Source organism: Bombus pyrosoma, linkage group LG11, assembly GCF_014825855.1.
Source record: "Bombus pyrosoma isolate SC7728 linkage group LG11, ASM1482585v1, whole genome shotgun sequence".
NCBI lineage: Eukaryota > Metazoa > Arthropoda > Insecta > Hymenoptera > Apidae > Bombus > Bombus pyrosoma.
This window is the reverse complement of record NC_057780.1, coordinates 14801633-14820119: the sequence shown is the minus strand read 5'-3', so window position 1 is coordinate 14820119 and position 18487 is coordinate 14801633. Positions and strand designations below refer to the sequence as shown.

Genomic DNA, 18487 nt, shown 5'->3' with positions numbered 1-18487 from the left:
GAAGAACATAATATCTGATATTCCTTTTTTCAACTAGCTATGCAATAAAAAGAAATAATTTTTCTTATGATTAACGAAACATGTACACTATACAAATCAATTATAAAAATCTATAAAATACAACATATTGATAATATATTGTAACATCAAAGTACATTGTTATTAGATTTAGTTACTGTTTCAGTGATACGTTACCATAAAATTATATATCTATCAACTGCAATTGTGTAAAGTGATACTAAATTTAAAAACTAGAGAAGTAAGAATTACAGAATACTAAAAACAACTTTGGTTTATTCTTTGGTTTTTGACAAATATTAATTCTTCATACGAAGTAACATGACTTCTTCTACCCTTCTGATACAATTTAGTATTAGATCCTAAGTTTAATTACAGTAAAAACCACATTTTTTAATTTTATAAACCTTGTTTCAATTTATGCAAGATTACTTTTTAACTGGTGTAAATAAAAATTCTAGCATTTTAAATTTATTAATCTATAGAGAACGCGTAATGTTAAAAAATGTAGTTCAAAATAATTAGATAATGTATATATTTCAGTCCATAGTATGTCGGGCAGCATTACATTATTACCTGTACTGCACTTTATATATCATAAGATCATCATTGACATTTTCATGTGCAACATATGATCATTTTTACTGCTTATACTACAATATTTTATATTTTCAAAATAAACTAATTAAGAACCTAAATTTGGAAAATTTCAATTTAAAATACTGACATTTTAAGTCATTATAGCTACATTATTGCATGATAAAACTTATTTAATAATAAATACTCGAAAATGACAAAGGAATGTTCTTGACAAAATAAAACTAGAAAATTATAAAAAGTGATATACTATTATAACGTCAATATAAAGTTAAAATATACTGTTTGTTATTTATCTAATTGCAGTATTTAGTATTTCGTCTTTGATTTGCCAAAATAAGTACCTCCATACTCTTGTAAATATGATCATTGACATTCTTCGCAATCAAAATGCGTCTTTTATATTCTGAAATTGTCTTACCGCTAGATCAACTGGTAGATCAAATTTATAACTTGTAAGACGATCAAGAGTATGAAATGCATCTTGAAAACCTGTTTGTAGCAATAATATGTGAGTATTGTAACCAGATATATTGCAATTAAAATCTATGCTGTTAAAATTAATATTGCTTCTATATGAGTATTTTGATTACCTGTTTTTACAACATAACTCCATGAGGTATAATGATTTTCAAGAAGATATTGACATTGCAAAATAAGTTTTAACCAAACGACAAGTTTGTTAGCACTATAATAAGAGAAACACAAATCTTAAATGCTTGTTCGTCACAAGATGATTTATAACAACATTTACTCACTTAAGGGATGCACATATAAATGCCTTAAAATGAGAATCGTAACTCCTTTTGTATGGATTATGTGATGCAATGATATTCCCAATTGTTGTTAATAAACTCTGAAAATTTTTTAATATCCTTAAAGGAACAAATTCGATTAAAAATGAGAGAGAATACTAGCAAATGTAAAATAGCTACCTGTTTAGAAGAAACAACTCTTCCACCTGCTAAATCAAGATTAAAACTTTGGGATAATTTTTGTGCCGGACTGGAATTGTAACGATGGCCGTTTTTAATTTCATAATACTTCAATACTAGTTCCCACGCATGCATTAAATTAGAAGCAGAAGAGTTTCTTTGAGGAAAACATCCCACAAATGGTACTACACTGTTAGAACGCGCATCAGACATTAAACCGTGTTGTATTAAATCACGTATGGAAGTTGCTAGATGCTTCCTTACAGCGGATGTTACTCTGGCATTGCAATGTGACATAGAATCTGAATCCGAGGCGTAATCGTTTTCATTAGCGATATCGTCATCTTCCGGGTGACGTTCAGTTTCGGCAATGGTCTCTATAACATGTTCAACTGCAAAATCTAATCTTGTTCTTAAATCGCGCCAATTATGTACAGAACTTTTCTTAAAATTTCTTCGAACTCTTTCACTACCACATCCTAATTGAGACACTATGAACATATGCAACAGGGCTACAACTTTCTTAACAGTATTCAGAGTCTTTGTTCTACTTTCCTCCTCTGTTTTTCTGTTAAACGATTTTTTAGCATATGAAGTAGAACCAGCAGAACCACTGGTATGTACTGGACATGCACAGGTGCAAGCTAAAGTTTCTGTATTGACTTCTCCTTGAAGATAATTTATAAAACGCTCTAAATCCGCAATTTGTGTTTTTAATTGAGATACTAATTGCTCCTTCATTTTCAAAGGGCTAACAATCTGTAAATTATTTTTTAACTTATTTAATTTTAACTCATCTATCATTATTTCTTTAGTAATTTATCTTATATGAAATAATTTACCTGACTTATAGCATAATCTACTTGCCATCTTAAGTCATCAACTGGTAATTTACAAAGATCGTCAACATTGAAATTTAACTTTTCTTTTAGATGGTCTGAAAAAATAATGAGATCAACCTAAATTTCAATCAAATAGATGTTTATCTTAATAGTAATCTTTGAAACTTACTGATTATAATACTCTGCCTCTCTAATATCATACTTTGTGGTAAATCTGCATTACCAGTTTCATAAGCATATTTTTCTAAGTCTTCTAACTGAGATTTTAGTTGACATATTAATTCTTTTTGTTTTGTTCTTTGTAATGCCATTTTAGATTCAACATCAACATCATTTATTACACCAGATATCTGTTAAATAATATATACTAAAGTAGCTTACTATCTTTTTTTTTTTGTAATTATCATATTATACATATATCAATATTCAGGAATTAAATAAGGATTAAAACATATGGCACGAGATTAATAAATTTATGTAATCTATGAATAGCTTACATATAATGATATTTATTTTCTAATAAATAATATTTAAGATTAATAATGAAAGCGTATCACAGATTTATAAGCATGTTTATTTACAAACAAAGTGAATACAAACACAGATAAAATACATAAAAAATATAAAAATAGAGGAAAGAAATAAATACAAGAAAAAATAAAAAAGATAATACAAATTAAAAGAATAAATAAGTTACAGGTACATTAGATTTTTATGTAGCTTACGCTTTGCTTGCAGGACATTGGAGAAGTTGGTGTGATTGATCTACTATCAAGTGATAAGTTATTTGGAACATCTGGTATTCCTCTAAAAGCAAACTCTTCTAATTCTTTGAGCAAAGTTTCTTTTTCATTTGCAGGTGCATCCACAATTTGTCTTAAACGAAATTGAACCTGTGGTAGTCACAGATAGATAGATATTAAAGATATTTATACTTTTTTATGTGAAACAAATTCATGAATTGTATGAACTGTATTTTTAAACCCATTTAATACCTGAGCAAAGTGGGTAGTCAATGCTATAAGAGATGAATTTAACATCTCCTGTTCTTCCTCAAGCACTTTTAGCCTCTCCATATCGTATGATAAGCTATTAGAATACATTAAAAAATGTTTATAAGATGAAATATTTTGTTATTTAGAAAGCACTACTATCAACAGCACTTCTGTTGTATCCATCAAAGATTAAGTACTCACTTCTCCATGTTATCAACATATTTATATTCATCGGCAAAATCATTATCACCATCATTTGCTCCAACAGGCGCCCATCTCTCGCCTGATGGCCTATCACTTTCATCTGAATTTTCGATATCTTCATTCTCGCTACCCTTATATTCGCTAGAACTCATTTTCTTCTTGTTTACGATCCCGATTTCTTTTGAAAATCCTACCTTGCATTCGTAAATTTCTTTATGCCGATTATAACTAATACGAATGAACGTGTTGTTATGTGATGACTTTTTTTCTTTATTTGTGCATATTAAAGATTTGATTTTTCTTGTAACACATCAGAACGTCTTGCATCTTCATCACGTTTAATCCATTAATTAACTTCTGCGCACGTGTACGAGTAGAAACGTCACTTGTCGCTGTCGATTTTGCGCCTGCTAAGGTGCATTCTCATGTTTAGGACTCGTTCATTTTACGATAAATACATCGCGCTACAATTAATTCGTGTCATACTGCGAATAATATTTAATAATGATTTGTCGCATCGAGTATGCGGTTTTCATCAAGCAACACGTTTATATCAATATATTTTTATACAATCTTCATTTCCTATGTTAGTCATGTAAAAATTTATCAACTATTGTTTCAGTAATATAGTAGATTAAACGTCGGGACATTATGAACTGTTATGAACATACCATTAGTTTTATCGAAGGTTTTTCAGTAAATGATAAACTGGTATGCGTAAGCTTATTTGACTCTTACAAATGTGTCAAATTGTTGTACCTTCGAGAGGACGGTCTTTGTTGATTTATTGCATCGTGATTTGTTACTATTCTATTGACTTTATAAAAGAATAGAATATGTAGCAAATAAACAGTGAGATATATTCATGAAAGAAATCCTTAAAGAGAAGTATCGAATAACCTACATCTCTTGACATCTAACTAGTGTTGATCAGCGTATCGTTACGTTTTGTGAATTATTCTCATCAGCTTGAGAAAAGAATTTACCGACAAGTGCATCGCGTATCGTAGTATCCGCGATGATGCGGCAAGAAATAACTTTGACGAAGCCGGCACGTAAAAAACCGAACATTGATGCATCGATAGCTGAATGATTTTCAAAAATACCATAGAACAAGAATTTTTAACGAGTCCTTGTTTTGTTCTCGGATCTATCCTTTACCATAAATACATCGATGATCTTTTAAAGAATCGTACTTGAAGTGTTATAGGTAATAAAAAATAGGAATCTTTTGATATTTTATGAATCTCCTTGATTATTATTAAAAAATATTACATACTTTTAATAAAAATTGCATATTTCAAGAAAACATTTGTTTATAGGCATACATGAAATGGGTAGTGCTTGGTGGCAGTGTGCTGCATGTTTGAGAACACAAGAAGAAGATATCTGCGAGTTGCATTTGAATAATTGTAATCTTTATGATGTACCACCTGACGTGTTCATTTATGAAAGGACATTAGAGAAATTGTATCTTGATGCCAATAGGGTAAATATAAATATCAATTGATTTCTCACACTGATCTAAGCTCTTTAGATTTAAGGATATTCTTCTATATTTTCTTATAGATAAAGGATCTTCCAAGGCCACTGTTTCAGTGCCATGAATTACGAGTACTTTCTCTTAGTGATAATGAAGTCACAACATTACCACCCGCCATAGCATCATTAATTAACTTGGAATATTTAGACCTCAGCAAAAATAGTATGTGTATAAGAGTACTATGTATTCTTGGATTTTGCTTATGTTCAATGTATTTATAATTATTATATTTATTTTCTTAGGTATTAAAGAGCTACCAGATAGTATAAAAGAGTGTAAAAATCTTCGTTCTATAGATATCAGTGTTAATCCATTTGAACGTTTCCCTGATGCTATTACACATATTGTTGGATTAAGAGAATTGTATATAAATGATGCATATATAGAATATTTACCAGCAAATTTTGGAAGACTTTCAGCTTTGAAAACATTAGAACTTAGGGAAAATAACTTGATGACATTACCAAAGAGTATGAGCCGTTTAATAAATTTGCAAAGACTTGATATTGGTAATAATGATTTCACTGAATTGGTATGTTTATATTTGCCATGATTACTATTTATTAGCAAACATATATTAATGTTAATTTTATTCTTTTAGCCTGAAGTTGTTGGGGATCTTATCAATCTCACTGAATTGTGGATAGATGGTAATGATATTAGACGTGTACCACTCAACATTAATCAGCTTTACCGTTTAAATCATTTTGACTGTACAATGAATGCAATTCATATTATACCATCAGAAGTAGAAGGATGGAGAGATATTTCGATTATGCATCTTTCATCAAATGAAATTTATCAGTTACCAGATTCCCTTTGTTATCTACGTACAATTGTGACTCTTAAAGTTGATGACAATCAATTGAATGCACTGCCAAATGACATTGGACAAATGTCAAGCTTAGAGGAGCTTATAGTTACTAAGAACTTCCTTGAATATTTGCCATCATCAATAGGACTTTTGCGAAAATTACATTGTTTAAATGTAGACAATAATTACTTGAGGTGCCTTCCACCAGAGATTGGAAGTTGCACAGCATTATCGTTGCTATCATTGAGGTCGAACAATCTAACTCGAGTCCCACCTGAATTGGGACATCTATCCTCTTTAAAAGTACTCAACCTTGTAAATAATTGCATCAAATTTTTGCCTGTTTCTATGTTGAATTTGAGTAATTTGAAAGCATTATGGCTGAGCGACAATCAAAGTCAACCATTAGTGCCATTGCAGCAGGAATTCAATTGTGAAGAGGACATGATGGTGTTAAGTTGCTTTATGCTCCCACAAAAACCGCGGCAAGAACTTGAACGTAAGTATTTATATTTGTTTAATAATATACGCACATCTAATAAAATTTCGACCATTGTATAGTAGTACATAATTATAATTTTTAAAATAATATCTATAAAATGGTACATTATTGCTGCTAGTGGATAATGAGGAGGAAGATGAAGAATGAAATGGTAAAGTATTTGCGAATAAATCCACTAGTATATGTTAATATTGTTTTCGTTTAAACATATTTTGTAGTTTTTAGCATAATTAAATGTATAATTATAATTCTGTGTCTTTTGTATATAGAAGTAACACCAGCTGTAGGATTAATTTCAAGTTCGATCGTTGGTACTGGAAAAAGAATATGTTTTGCTGCTGAGGTAGAATCTGAAATCCCTAGACAACTTCATCGAGCACCAACTCCCTACCCTAAAGAGCTGCGCAACCTTGCTAGGCATGCCCGAAATTTGCATCATCAATCAGCGCATGATCAAAGAGTAAGTAGAATTAGAGACACGCTTATCCTTTGCTCAATTTCCATTCATCATTTTTTTTATTAATTTGACAATATGATACAGAAGTAGCACTGAAGAAAGTAGAATCTTCAAATACTATCAATATTTTCGTTATATCTTTTTGTATGCATTTTTGCATAATCAATATCTGAATTACAAGAAAATTGGCAATTGAAACTTGCAGATGCATTTAGAACAGGACACTATGATCAAAGAAGCTATTATTGCTACAACTACTCTGGACCTTACCTCAAAATCTGGGACCTGTCTTTCACAAAGTTTATTTAATAAGGTATTCATTAGAGAATTATGAAAGAAAGACAATTTATATGATTCCAGAGTATTTATCAGTGATATTAATAATATCAAAAATTAAAATATATAATAAAAAAAACAAGTGAAATTGTGAAATCAATTTACAAAAAATATAATTTCAATTTGAACAAAAGTTAAACTAGTATAAAGTGGGATTGGATAGGGACAATATTAAGTCCTCCGTGGGTAAAAAATTAAATCAACTAATTAAAGATTTTTTCTGTAGGATTCACACTCATCATTATCACCAATTGAACATTATACATCAAAGGCATGCAAGAATAATAGTTCTACGGATATTGGAACAGAGCAATCTGTTTCAGAGGAATCTTCCGATGAAGCAAACAAGACCGTACTTGCAAAAGAAAAAAGTCCGGATATCCGAGAAGCAAAATATATTCGTAATCCCACGTCTGAGTATCTTTCCAAAACTCCAACAGTAGCAGATTATGTAAATTCTACTTGGAAACCGGATGAGTACTCGAAGGCAAACACAGCAAAAATTGTTGAATCAGACAAATTTATTGAACCCTATAAGACTATGCCTATTGCCGCGAACAACAAAAATACCAATCATGTTCAAGTGTCGAAAGTAAATGAAGTTCCACCCGTCCCGCCACCGTACCATATTGCAGCCGCATTTTCAAAAAAGGCGGCACTTTTTCAGCAATTGAATCAATGTAAGTCATTTCTTGTAATCATTTCTAAAATGATAATACACACACACACAATACGAATTTTATATTCTGTCACATTATAGCAGCTCCATTAGACTTGTCGACGATGGCTCCTCCACCAATTGATATGAACATATCAAATTCGAAAATATCGCAGGGAACGGAAATACAAAATTATGATGGAGAACCATTTAAAGTTGAAGAGCATTTGTACAATGACAAATTTGCGTTGAATAGTACAGATATGACAAACACCTCAAGTAACGATGGAAATATAAACTCTTTTAGTGGCACCGATCAACACACGTTAACAGATTCTATTGATCCGACAGCACAGTCATTAGAAGGAGATCGATCGTTAAAACCAAGTAGAATTCCTATTTTAAAGACGAAACATTTGGAAAGTATGAATTCTATTTCAAATAGCGATCTATCGAACAAATGTACAAATTCTTCTGTTGAAGACTATGGAGCTTCAAAAATATTGAACGCATCGTGTATACCAACATCTCCTATAACTGGAAAAAAATATCGAAGTCCGCTATCTATGCAACCTAAAGTTTCGGATCGACCAAAAAAGATAATAAACGGATCTGTTTCAAATAATAATACTTCCTGTGATAATTTATCCATAAATGCAATAAACTCAAGTCTAGTTACAAATTCAAATATGGAAGGAATTTCAAAAACTTCATCTATCGAAACGACGAATACGAACAGTTCTATCAACATAAAAAATGAAACTAGCTCTGGTCGAAGTACTCCAATTCTAGTGAATAATAAATCTTTAAATGAGGTGACCAATTCTAATATTGATAATTATAAAGTTGCTGGATTGAATGAGTCATTACATTCAGAAAGAAAACCAAGATTTAAATGGATGTTCGGGCCGCACAAAAATGCTAACGTAGTATGTTTCATATTTTTTCCTTTTTTTCTTTTTTTTTTTTGAACATAATGTCTATGTATATTTTACAATTCATAATTATTACCTTTACAGTTGCCTGTTCAAGTGAAAAAAAATCCAGGTCTTGGTTTCAGCATTGCCGGTGGAGTGGCAGGCGCAGAAACCGTAAATATTCTAAATTTAAAACAGACGCGATAAGATTTTCTATCTTTTAATCATCAGTTTTACTTACCCTAGGGAATAATTGTGACTAAAGTGAATCCAGATGGTCCAGCACAAGGTACCCTTCGACCAGGAGATAAGATCTTAGAAGTCGATGGTATAGATTTTACTAAATCTGATCATAACAATGCTGTCGCTGTCCTTCGAGCAACTGGAGCAGTAGTATCTATGATGATTAGTCGTCATCAATGACATCCAGTTAGAAAAAGCAATGATATCTCCTTTTTATTTTCTATAACTAATGATCACTTTATACACATCAAACTGAATACACTTCACGTAAGTTTTTTTAGTGTATATATTTCTTTAACTAATATTAGTATATATCAATATACTTATAAACACACAAAAGAAATGGAAGTTCCATTTTGTTTCTCCTGAACGCTTGTTTTCATGGTAGTAGATCATATTCCCTTTGATACTGTCAAGCAATTGAATGACTGAAACAGCGTTACCAAAGGTGGGAGTAATGGTATTTATTTGAGGAAAATATTTCTGGCTTCCAGTGGTCACGATTTGTGAACTAAGCTTTTTAAAAACAGAAATAATAACGATTTCGAGGAAGAATTCTATTCTTAGGTTATACCATAGATTAGAAACGCGTTCCCTTGCACAATTTATGATGAGGAAAAGAGTTTGAAATGTGATGTATAAAAAAACTATTTTTAAGAAAAATTTCTTCATGGGCCAATCCACAGCTTACTCATATTATTTGGTTACATAAGTAGGTAAAATAGGAACTATTTAGTGAACAAATCATCTTATGATACTTATCAAGTTTCTTCCCGAATTTCTATCTCTGAAAGAATGCATATATTTGTGTTGTTTTATGACGTTGATTATATTTGTGTCAACTCACTTGTTCTCTTCGCAGAGAGCTGACAATGTGCCAGAAACAAAATACTATTTATTACTCATATATATTTAAAAAAATATTATATGAAAATGAATATATATTATGCATATATATTATATACAAACATTATCTCTGTCAACTAGGCGAGATTCTTACAGACACTTCTTTTGTGAGATATCATGTGAAGTACATATTTTGTATATGTAGAAAAATGGATTTTCTACAAATTTATCCTAATGCATAGACTTTAAAAGCACAAAGAGTTCCATAATTAACTTGCTTGTATTATTTACAGTTCATATTTAAAAAATGATACACTTTAATTTCATTTGAAAAACATATCTGTGAGAATCTTATTAATGTAAAGAAAAAAGGAATGTTCTTCTATGTGCCGTAATTTTATTGGTTATGATTTTAATAGTTTTGTTACTATTGGTTTTGATTCTTTTTCTTCTTTCTTCCTTTTTTAATAAAAAGGTACTTATCAGAAATATAAATTTACATTTTTCAAACAATTTTATATATTTTTGCTTGCCATTGTTTTTGATAAGTTTGTTTTACTAGATACTAGCAATTCTCTTATCATAAAGTCAGCTGTTAAGTGTTTGATAAAATGAGATCTTTATCGTTATGGTTGTGAATTATATTTCATTCATTCTATGTAAAGGAACAAATGTATGTACCTTGTAGGAACTGTTTTCGAACAACAGTTATTAATATGGCATAATAATGCCAAATCATAAGATAAAACACTACTTTTCTATGTTAGTGAAGTTATATTAAAAGAAAAAAGAAAAAAAGAAAGTTATTCATGTAAATGGAGTAGAGCTGTGAGATAAATGTTTAGAAAGGTTGTATGGTGATGTATAGCACAAGTGAACTATTCATGTCAAGTTATGAGTTGTAATATAGTATACTGTTTGTATCCCAGAACTTTTATAACAAGATAACAATATTGCACTTCACTTTACCTCGCATATAGAAAACAATTACTATGCACATTCTCTTTATTTATACATTTTTTTTACATTTGAATTAGTTTCATTAGTTATAAGGACATTTAGAAGAAATGGTTTATGCATTTTTATAGATATGTTTAAGTAAATATGTATTGTTGTATTTTATTGCTTTCTATATTTTTTTGATGTCTCAAAGTCGATACAAAATATTTTTTGATATTCATTTTTGTAGTAATTTTTTTAATAACTCGCTTAAAATGATATTACAGTTATATGGTAGCTATACAGTGGAGAACTATACATACATGCGCTTGTGTATGTTCAGCATAACTTCAAATATATATGAATTGTTCTCTTCTATAATTATCAGAGCTTTGAATATCTCAATAAATTATTTGAAACTATAATGAAGCATAGAACTTCCAGAATCAAGAATTATAACAAAAAATGTTATATTTACAAAAAGATTTGTTTCGCGAAATACCGGTGATACCTATTCACTGAATAAGAAATACACCTTCTATGGGAAATACGTAGAATTTTGATATATTTTAGAAGTAAACTGACAAAAAGAGCAGATTATTTTTGATTTAGGTATTTTGTGAAAGTAATTTTAGATGACTATATACCCAATTCTTAGTAAAAATTATATATGTTTTGATTATTTTTTATGAGTACATGTAGTTCTATAATATATGTAGGTATACATAAAAGCAGCTTGATATTTAAATTTTTGAACTAACTATATTATCAATAATAATCTGCATACCTAGTCATATTGGAAAGTAAGAAGTATAATCGAAGGTGGACTATATTTTCGCCTGATAATACTTGTATTTTTATTAATATTTTGTGTATTTTTTTAACATCAATTTTATGTATAAGATTTATAATAGAAAGGAATGCTTATTTATTGTATGCTTTATGTTTCAATAAATATTCTATTTGTTTATACATAACAAATGTACAAACTGGATTTTGCATATGTATTAATACATTTTTAGCAAGATGTAACATCTCATTTTAAATATTATTTTATGCTCAAATACTCAATTAATGTCTTCTGCAACATAAATTGAAATTTTGATTGTAAAAAAAAATTTTGGACCATGAAATGCATATACAATCTTTTCTACTACTCTAACTACTAAACAGACTGACTACTTTTTGAGCAAATATTTAAGTGGCATTTAATGGAATGTATTGATTGTATGGAAAATGTGTGATTAAAAATGCGATACATGAAACTGTATATATAAAAAATTAAAAATATATAAGTGTACAAGTGGTTGTATTCGTTATTTCGATCTTCATAGCAATCAATATTTTATTCGATATTAGTTTTTAATAATTTCTTCATTTTATAAGACTAACCAATGCTTTCAATAATTTGATAGAATAATATTCCAATTAAGTCGAAGAAAAAAGTTATTAAAAAGACAACATTAATTAGTACAACCACTTCCTTGACATATTTTTTTGGAATATCTGTTCAAACAATTTGTATGACAATGTATGATAGATTAAATGTACAAGAAATGCTCACAGTGGTTTGACTGGTCATCATATAATGACTACCATACAGTTGTATGAAACTTTGAATTTGTTAGAAAAAGATATTTTACCTTTCTTAAAAAGTCCTAGTTGGTTGTGCAGCAATAAATAAATTAATATTTACGTACAAAATGTTTAAAAATTTCACTACACTCTACATATCAATCCTTATCGATAATATTCAAGTATGGTATAAAGTTTTTTAATTATTCGTAACTTATTACGTATAAAAAATTCCCATAAAAAACATCCTTACTTCAAAATACTTTTTTATGCTCCTATCAATAAAAATATAGGATTTTCAATGTAATGTTTCCAGAGATTTGAATACTTAGCCATTGTGACGCCATCCACTATTCGATGATCGGCAGCCCAGTTAATGGAAATTATGTTTGCGGCTCCTATGTTTCCTTTATCGTCGAAGCGTGGTAATTTTTGCACTCTTCCAAACGCGCCGATCACAATTTGTGGAGGAAGAATCACCGGTTTTGTATATGTACCGCCCACCTGTCAATGACAATTGAATCTGTTTTAAATTGCATCTATGTCATATGATCAACAAATGGATAATAAGTCGTAAATCGTTTGTTTGAAATTTGTTATATAAACTACTCGGAAGCCAAATTGATCAACTCCACTTCATAAAAATTTCGAAATTTTAGTACTAGAATACATCATCAATGTTTCATTTTTCGGGAAACAAACGATTAACTTTAATCTAATCGATCAATTTGACTTTTATGTGATTTATATAACGACTGTCTTCGGATTTAAATTCAATTTGGATATAGTTTGAATCTAAATTGAATTCTTTCGATCTAAAATAGTTTTAATTTAGTTAGATCATTTAATAATCGATATGTTTCAATTCATTACTAATTTAACAGCATTTGGAAATAATTTCTATACTTACAACACCTATGTTTGACAGTGAAAACGTTGTATTCGATAAATCGTTCGGCGGGATTGAACATTTTCTTCCAAGTTCTTGAAGACGGTTTAATTGCTTCGCGATCTCTATAATATCTAAATCCTGAACATTTTTAATATTCGGTACAATTAAGCCCTCGGGTGTATCCATAGCAATGCCGATGTTATGCCTCTTTTGAATACGTAACGTTTGATTTTCTTCATCAAGCCAGGCGTTTAGCTGTGGCACCTTTTCTAATGCTCTAGATGCGGCTTTTATGAAAAACGGCATCAAGCTTAAAGAAACGCCTTGCTCTTTCACCGAATCCTTCACTTCGTTTCGGTAGTCCATCAGTCTGTTAACGTTACACTCATCGCTGTATACAAAGTGTGGTATACTCTGTAAACATGTGTTGGTTTCGTAAATTTTTCGCAGCGGACTCGTTTAATTACACGTTTATTTTTGGACGTTTATTTGGGACATGGAATTAACGACGTTAGCACATAGGAGACCGTGTACATGTCATATTTGAACATGAAAGATAAGAGGTTGGGTGATGAGACGATTAAAATGGCCGTATTTTCCGGTTTGAACGGTGTTTCGTCTGTCAACGTTGACAGGAAATTCGGGCCGAGTAGATGCTCGTATTCGATCGATCGCTATCAATCATGTGTGTCAACGTCACTTTTAGACGACGCACTTCTGTTGTCGGTATCGTCATGATTCGCGCATTTCAACTACAGACATAGTACATTGAAATTTTTCTGGGCAACGAGACTCGTGCGTTTGTTACTATTATTAGATAAAAAATTTATCTTCTCTTTTCTTGTTATCTATGAAAAGGTTATTTAATCCGCAAACCAATTATCGATTAACTGGCCATTTATTTAGTTACTGCAACCACGTGGACACCCGATAGACATGATTTTGCTAATCTTGCAATTTATGACTGGTGTGCGTTTTAACCCAAACTGCGCTGATTAATTTCGCAGTCTTAATGCATTCGTTACGACATTACTTGAACTTCTTTACATTTTCGCAGAAAATTCATCTTTAATAATAACATCCGAACAACTTAAGGTAGATAATTTATGTCTTTAGCTTTGTTTTTTGTGCAGACTTCCCCGAAATAAGATTGAAAATAAACTCGTTTAAAATAATAATAAAATATAATATCATTCAATATGAAAGAAAAAAAGCAAAATATATATCTTCGAAATTTCTGTTTGTGTGATATTTCCTCGAAACGATAGAGAAATCCAACTTACCAGAGACTGCGTCATCGTTTTCCACATATGCTTGGCATAGCCTTTTATCGGTATCACCGTTTCCGCCGATGGTTTTTCTTCGACCCTTTTTCTCTCGGAGCTAGTAGACATTTTTTCCAAATGAGTCAATATATCCTCTTTAAGTATTCGATTACCTTTGCCCGTGGAAATGACGTCCTTTAGCTTAATATCATTCTCCATAGCTATTCTTCTGACCGCAGGAGTTGCTAGCGCCTTTTCTAACCCATATTTTACTGCGCAGTCTTCCTCGTCGCCTTTAACGCTCTGCTTGTTATCGGTTTTTATAGTTTGTTGTTGCGGATGCTGTTTGTCAGATACCATCGTCTTAACTTCCATGTTCCCATTATCAGCATCTAGTTCGATGTCCAGCAATGAATCTCCTATCAGAGCTACGTCGTCCACCTTGTAGTGCAAGGCTTTAATTAATCCGTCGTAACGGCTGGTAATCGTCACAGATGCTTTGTCGCTTTGAACCTCACAAATGTTATCGAATTGAGACACCCGGTCGCCTGGTTTCACGAACCTATGCATCCGAATGTACCAAGTCAGAATTTAATTATCTTTACGGTACATTAGATCGAAACGCAGTGTTATCGACTGACATGTATTATGTATATATGTATGTTAGGATTAGTTTATGTATTCTCATGTGAATGCAATTTTTAAAATTTTTTTTTTCAATAATATACTCCATACATATAATATATTCTGTAATATATTATTAAAAGATAATCTGATGACAGTGGAGGGGGAAAATTATCGACAATTGCGAAAGCTTCGTGTGTATGATGGTTAACGGCAAATTCTTTGTTTTGCTCACCACTCTTTTATCGTGACGTCTCGAATTCCTTCTCCAATATCCGATAGTTTGAAGGGGACGACGGTCCCGCAGCGAAAGCAGCTTACGGAAAAGAATCGACATTTTTGATCGCGTACATTTCTACCCTAAATAAACATAGATTTCTCTTTGTATACTCGTCAACAATAACTTAGAAATACTTGCTTCTGTCTGAACGATTTCGTCCATCCTTCATTTTAAATTTTATATTAGAAGTGTCGAGACGAGAAAATTGCATATCAAATATTTAGATTGAAACATCGATTTTTAAAAAATATAACGTCATACTTTAAATTTTGAGCGTTAAAATGGAAATTTGTCGATATGTGATTAATTTAATTACGATTGTACAATCGATCTGTGCGATGTATCGGTAGCCATTTTTAGTTTGTTTTGACTTATGTGAAAGTATCGGATATAATAATATACATACATGCAAATTGTGTAATTGATCGTAAAAGTATAATGTAAAAAAATGTGAAATTCGAACGCCTGGAACGGCTACTTGGCCTTCGTTACCCCCGGTTGTGGGAAGAGAAAGCGTCAACGCTTGAGGGTGCCATAAATTAAACCTTCCCTTTGTGCGATGCCGTAGGCTAACGAGCCCCAACGTTTTACGACTGCGATGCCTAGTATACACGGGCGAACGAAACCGACTATTTTGCACGTTTCCTACCATCCTGAATAAACATAGCATCTCGGATAAATCGAGATGCATTTATATGAATGATTGATTATATTCTCTTGAAATTCCCTTACAATAATATCTTACGAGGTTTTTTTTGAAAAATTTAAATCGATGTTCGAATTGAATCGATTAATATCCTGTGATAATATTTTCTCAAATTTAATCTTAATTGAGTTAAAAGAATAATGTAATCAGAAGAATGACGAGTGTGACTAGTGAATTATACAATTTATCATATTTGTCGACATCATGATATATATGTCGGAGATGAAGGAACACCGGAGCCTTCCTTTGGAACCTTGGGAAAATCCCGTAATATTGTAATTTAGATTCTACCGTAGCCGTAATTAAACAATTGTCATTCAACCTGAGTGTACTTATTTGGGATCCGTGACAATGAGCTTGGGATCGAGGCGACAACCAGTCGCCAACGTAGCCGCGGTCAAGGGATNGAACGTTTGTTTAACAAAGACCTTATTCGCCGGGTAAGATGGTCGCCAGATGCCGATGCGTTTCCGCAGTGCATGTTCAGCTAGCCTGAGGACCCGTTGTAAATCTTAAGATTTAGTTAATTACAAGTCCTTCAAACAGAAAACAGTCTTGTCCCAACTACGGGAAGATAGGGGAAACCTACTTTCTCTCGAACGACGCTCCTCATTAGCAACTTTTCCCTCAAGGGCGGCTAGCATTCTTTTCTAACCATCGACGTGGAAATTGACCAATTAACAGCAACGTCAATTTCCCTCACCCTCTGAACGAAGGCATAGTTCCACGAATCCGATGACCTCATGCCCTTGGGCACACCCCGTCATAGTTTTCCTCGGTGGCACCATCGCGACGAGGATTCATTCCTGTTTGCGACTTTACTAACGAACAGAGTACCATCCTCACGATCCGGACTTAGATTTTGGGAGAGCATACATCTACGATCCCGTTGACCGCGGATTCGTTATCGAACTTAGGATCATTGTCATTAGCGTCTCGAGTATCTAATTACCACGTTTACTTGTCGATATCTGTAACAATCATACTTGCTCTAGTCAATATCTTCTCTATTGCATAACGACCACGTTTAATCACAACGAAGGTTTCTTTCACGCCCTTACCCCAGCGCTTCTCCGACATATATAAAAAAAACTATATCATGACGTATGTCAAGCATTTCAACATTATCCAATCCGTATCTATTACAAATATTTGTAACAACCTAACCCCAATCAATTAGTCATCGAGGCAATTGCTTTATTTGGCGGAAGAACGTTGCCCAATCATTGTACGCATTCCGTAGAAGCTGCCCAATCAAAACAATTCTTTTTTAAAATTTTTACGGTTACGTAATTATAGGATAGTTTCTATTGGATTAATTAGATTAAATACTAAATTCGATATTTGAGACGAAATCAAAATGCATAGAAACCAAACCGGAAGTCTCTTATAATTCCATATCAATTCCGTTCCGTATTCGGGTACAAAACGCACACGCTTTCACCAACTTTGATCAGACGGGTGGGTCACGTGCTAATTTCATTTATTGCGTCGCGGCTAAGTGTTTATTGCTTTAGTAGTCCTTTACCGTATAATTTGTCCGAAGACCGCAAAATGGAGTGTATCGTAAGTGGTGACGTTCCCTAGTAGAACATATATATTGGCACTCTAACGCTTGAACAATCCCAATATAAACGGCACATAACAAGGTTGCTAACCAATCCTGCGTCATGCCGATTAAACACATTGGCCGATACGGTGTACGAAATATTTGCAGTTTCCTGTGTTCTCTAAATATACCCTCTGATTTGTTTAATGCATTCCATGCCGTACCGATTTACTGCGATTTGTCATCGGTTACATATTAAAGATACAAGCGGTTATCTTTAGAACGGTTGTAAACGACTCATAGTATGATAAAAATGAAGAAATTCTAAAAGACTTAAAAATTCCAACAGTGTAGGAGGAGAACCGGAACTTTGCAAAAAAAAAGGTACGACAATAGAATTGCAGTGCATACGAACCAATTAACAACGAAAGTATACGAAGGTTACACTAGTAGAAGACTAAAGAAGAAACATTCATGTGACCTAATTCCAACATAGAACTATTAGTATCATTATTGTAATATATGTCGGAGATGAAAGAACACCGGAGCCTTCCTTTGGAACTTTGGGAAGGTCCCGTAATGTTGTAATCTAGATTCTACCATAGCCGTAATTAAACAATTGTCATTCAACCCGATTGTACTTATTTGAGATTCGTGACAGTGAGCTTGGGCTCGAGGCGACAATCAGTCGCCAACGTAGCCGCGGTCAAGGGATAAACGTTTACCTAAACAAAGGCATACAGTAACCGT

The 18487-nt window shown here is 32.1% G+C and overlaps 3 protein-coding genes across 7 annotated transcripts in view; 1 reads left to right on the top strand and 2 right to left on the bottom strand.

Moving 5' to 3' along the window:
* Positions 1–274: 274 nt before the first annotated feature.
* LOC122572815 (RUN domain-containing protein 1) lies at positions 275–3963 on the bottom strand. Its single transcript, XM_043738305.1, has 9 exons — positions 3589–3963; positions 3388–3481; positions 3118–3285; positions 2562–2742; positions 2393–2487; positions 1551–2309; positions 1374–1471; positions 1209–1303; positions 275–1107 (listed from the first exon to the last, which is right to left on the bottom strand). Exons 1-9 carry the CDS (start codon positions 3741–3743, stop codon positions 1001–1003), a joined length of 1752 nt encoding a protein of 583 aa, XP_043594240.1. The 5' UTR covers positions 3744–3963; the 3' UTR covers positions 275–1000.
* A 330-nt stretch (positions 3964–4293) lies between these two features.
* LOC122572812 (protein lap1) lies at positions 4294–12407 on the top strand. 5 transcript variants are annotated; one of them, XM_043738293.1, is made up of 11 exons: positions 4296–4801; positions 4914–5080; positions 5161–5296; positions 5377–5666; positions 5736–6447; positions 6720–6910; positions 7113–7220; positions 7470–7923; positions 8007–8830; positions 8921–8992; positions 9065–12407. In XM_043738293.1, the coding sequence occupies exons 2-11, from the start codon at positions 4925–4927 to the stop codon at positions 9239–9241; spliced, it is 3120 nt and encodes a 1039-aa protein (XP_043594228.1). In that variant the 5' UTR covers positions 4296–4801; positions 4914–4924; the 3' UTR covers positions 9242–12407. The 5 variants fall into 5 exon arrangements, with proteins under 5 accessions (XP_043594230.1, XP_043594228.1, XP_043594231.1 ...); XM_043738296.1 differs by having other exon boundaries at positions 4297–4801; positions 8004–8830; positions 9050–9191; XM_043738292.1 differs by having other exon boundaries at positions 4299–4801; positions 8004–8830.
* Positions 10895–18487, bottom strand: part of LOC122572816 (lipoamide acyltransferase component of branched-chain alpha-keto acid dehydrogenase complex, mitochondrial) — a 13352-nt gene continuing 5759 nt past the window's right edge. The window contains exons 2-5 of the mRNA XM_043738307.1: positions 15438–15562; positions 14597–15140; positions 13332–13727; positions 10895–12925 (exon numbers count right to left, since the gene is read on the bottom strand). Coding sequence (XP_043594242.1) covers positions 12689–12925; positions 13332–13727; positions 14597–15140; positions 15438–15562 — 1302 coding nt within the window. The 3' untranslated portion in view covers positions 10895–12688. The remainder of the gene's footprint in view (positions 12926–13331; positions 13728–14596; positions 15141–15437; positions 15563–18487) is intronic.

Excerpts from the sequence above, each read along its gene's own strand:
- LOC122572815 (XM_043738305.1), bottom strand. The coding sequence starts at position 3,743 with ATGAGTTCTAGCGAATATAAGGGTAGCGAGAATGAAGATATCGAAAAT. Across the intron at positions 3,286-3,387 it reads TGACTACCCACTTTGCTCAG|GTTCAATTTCGTTTAAGACA; the intron begins GTATTAAATGGG and ends TGACTACCACAG. Across the intron at positions 2,488-2,561 it reads GAGGCAGAGTATTATAATCA|ACCATCTAAAAGAAAAGTTA; the intron begins GTAAGTTTCAAA and ends TTATTTTTTCAG.
- LOC122572812 (XM_043738292.1), top strand. The coding sequence starts at position 4,925 with ATGGGTAGTGCTTGGTGGCAGTGTGCTGCATGTTTGAGAACACAAGAA. Across the intron at positions 7,924-8,003 it reads TTTTCAGCAATTGAATCAAT|CAGCTCCATTAGACTTGTCG; the intron begins GTAAGTCATTTC and ends GTCACATTATAG. Across the intron at positions 8,993-9,064 it reads GAGTGGCAGGCGCAGAAACC|GGAATAATTGTGACTAAAGT; the intron begins GTAAATATTCTA and ends TACTTACCCTAG.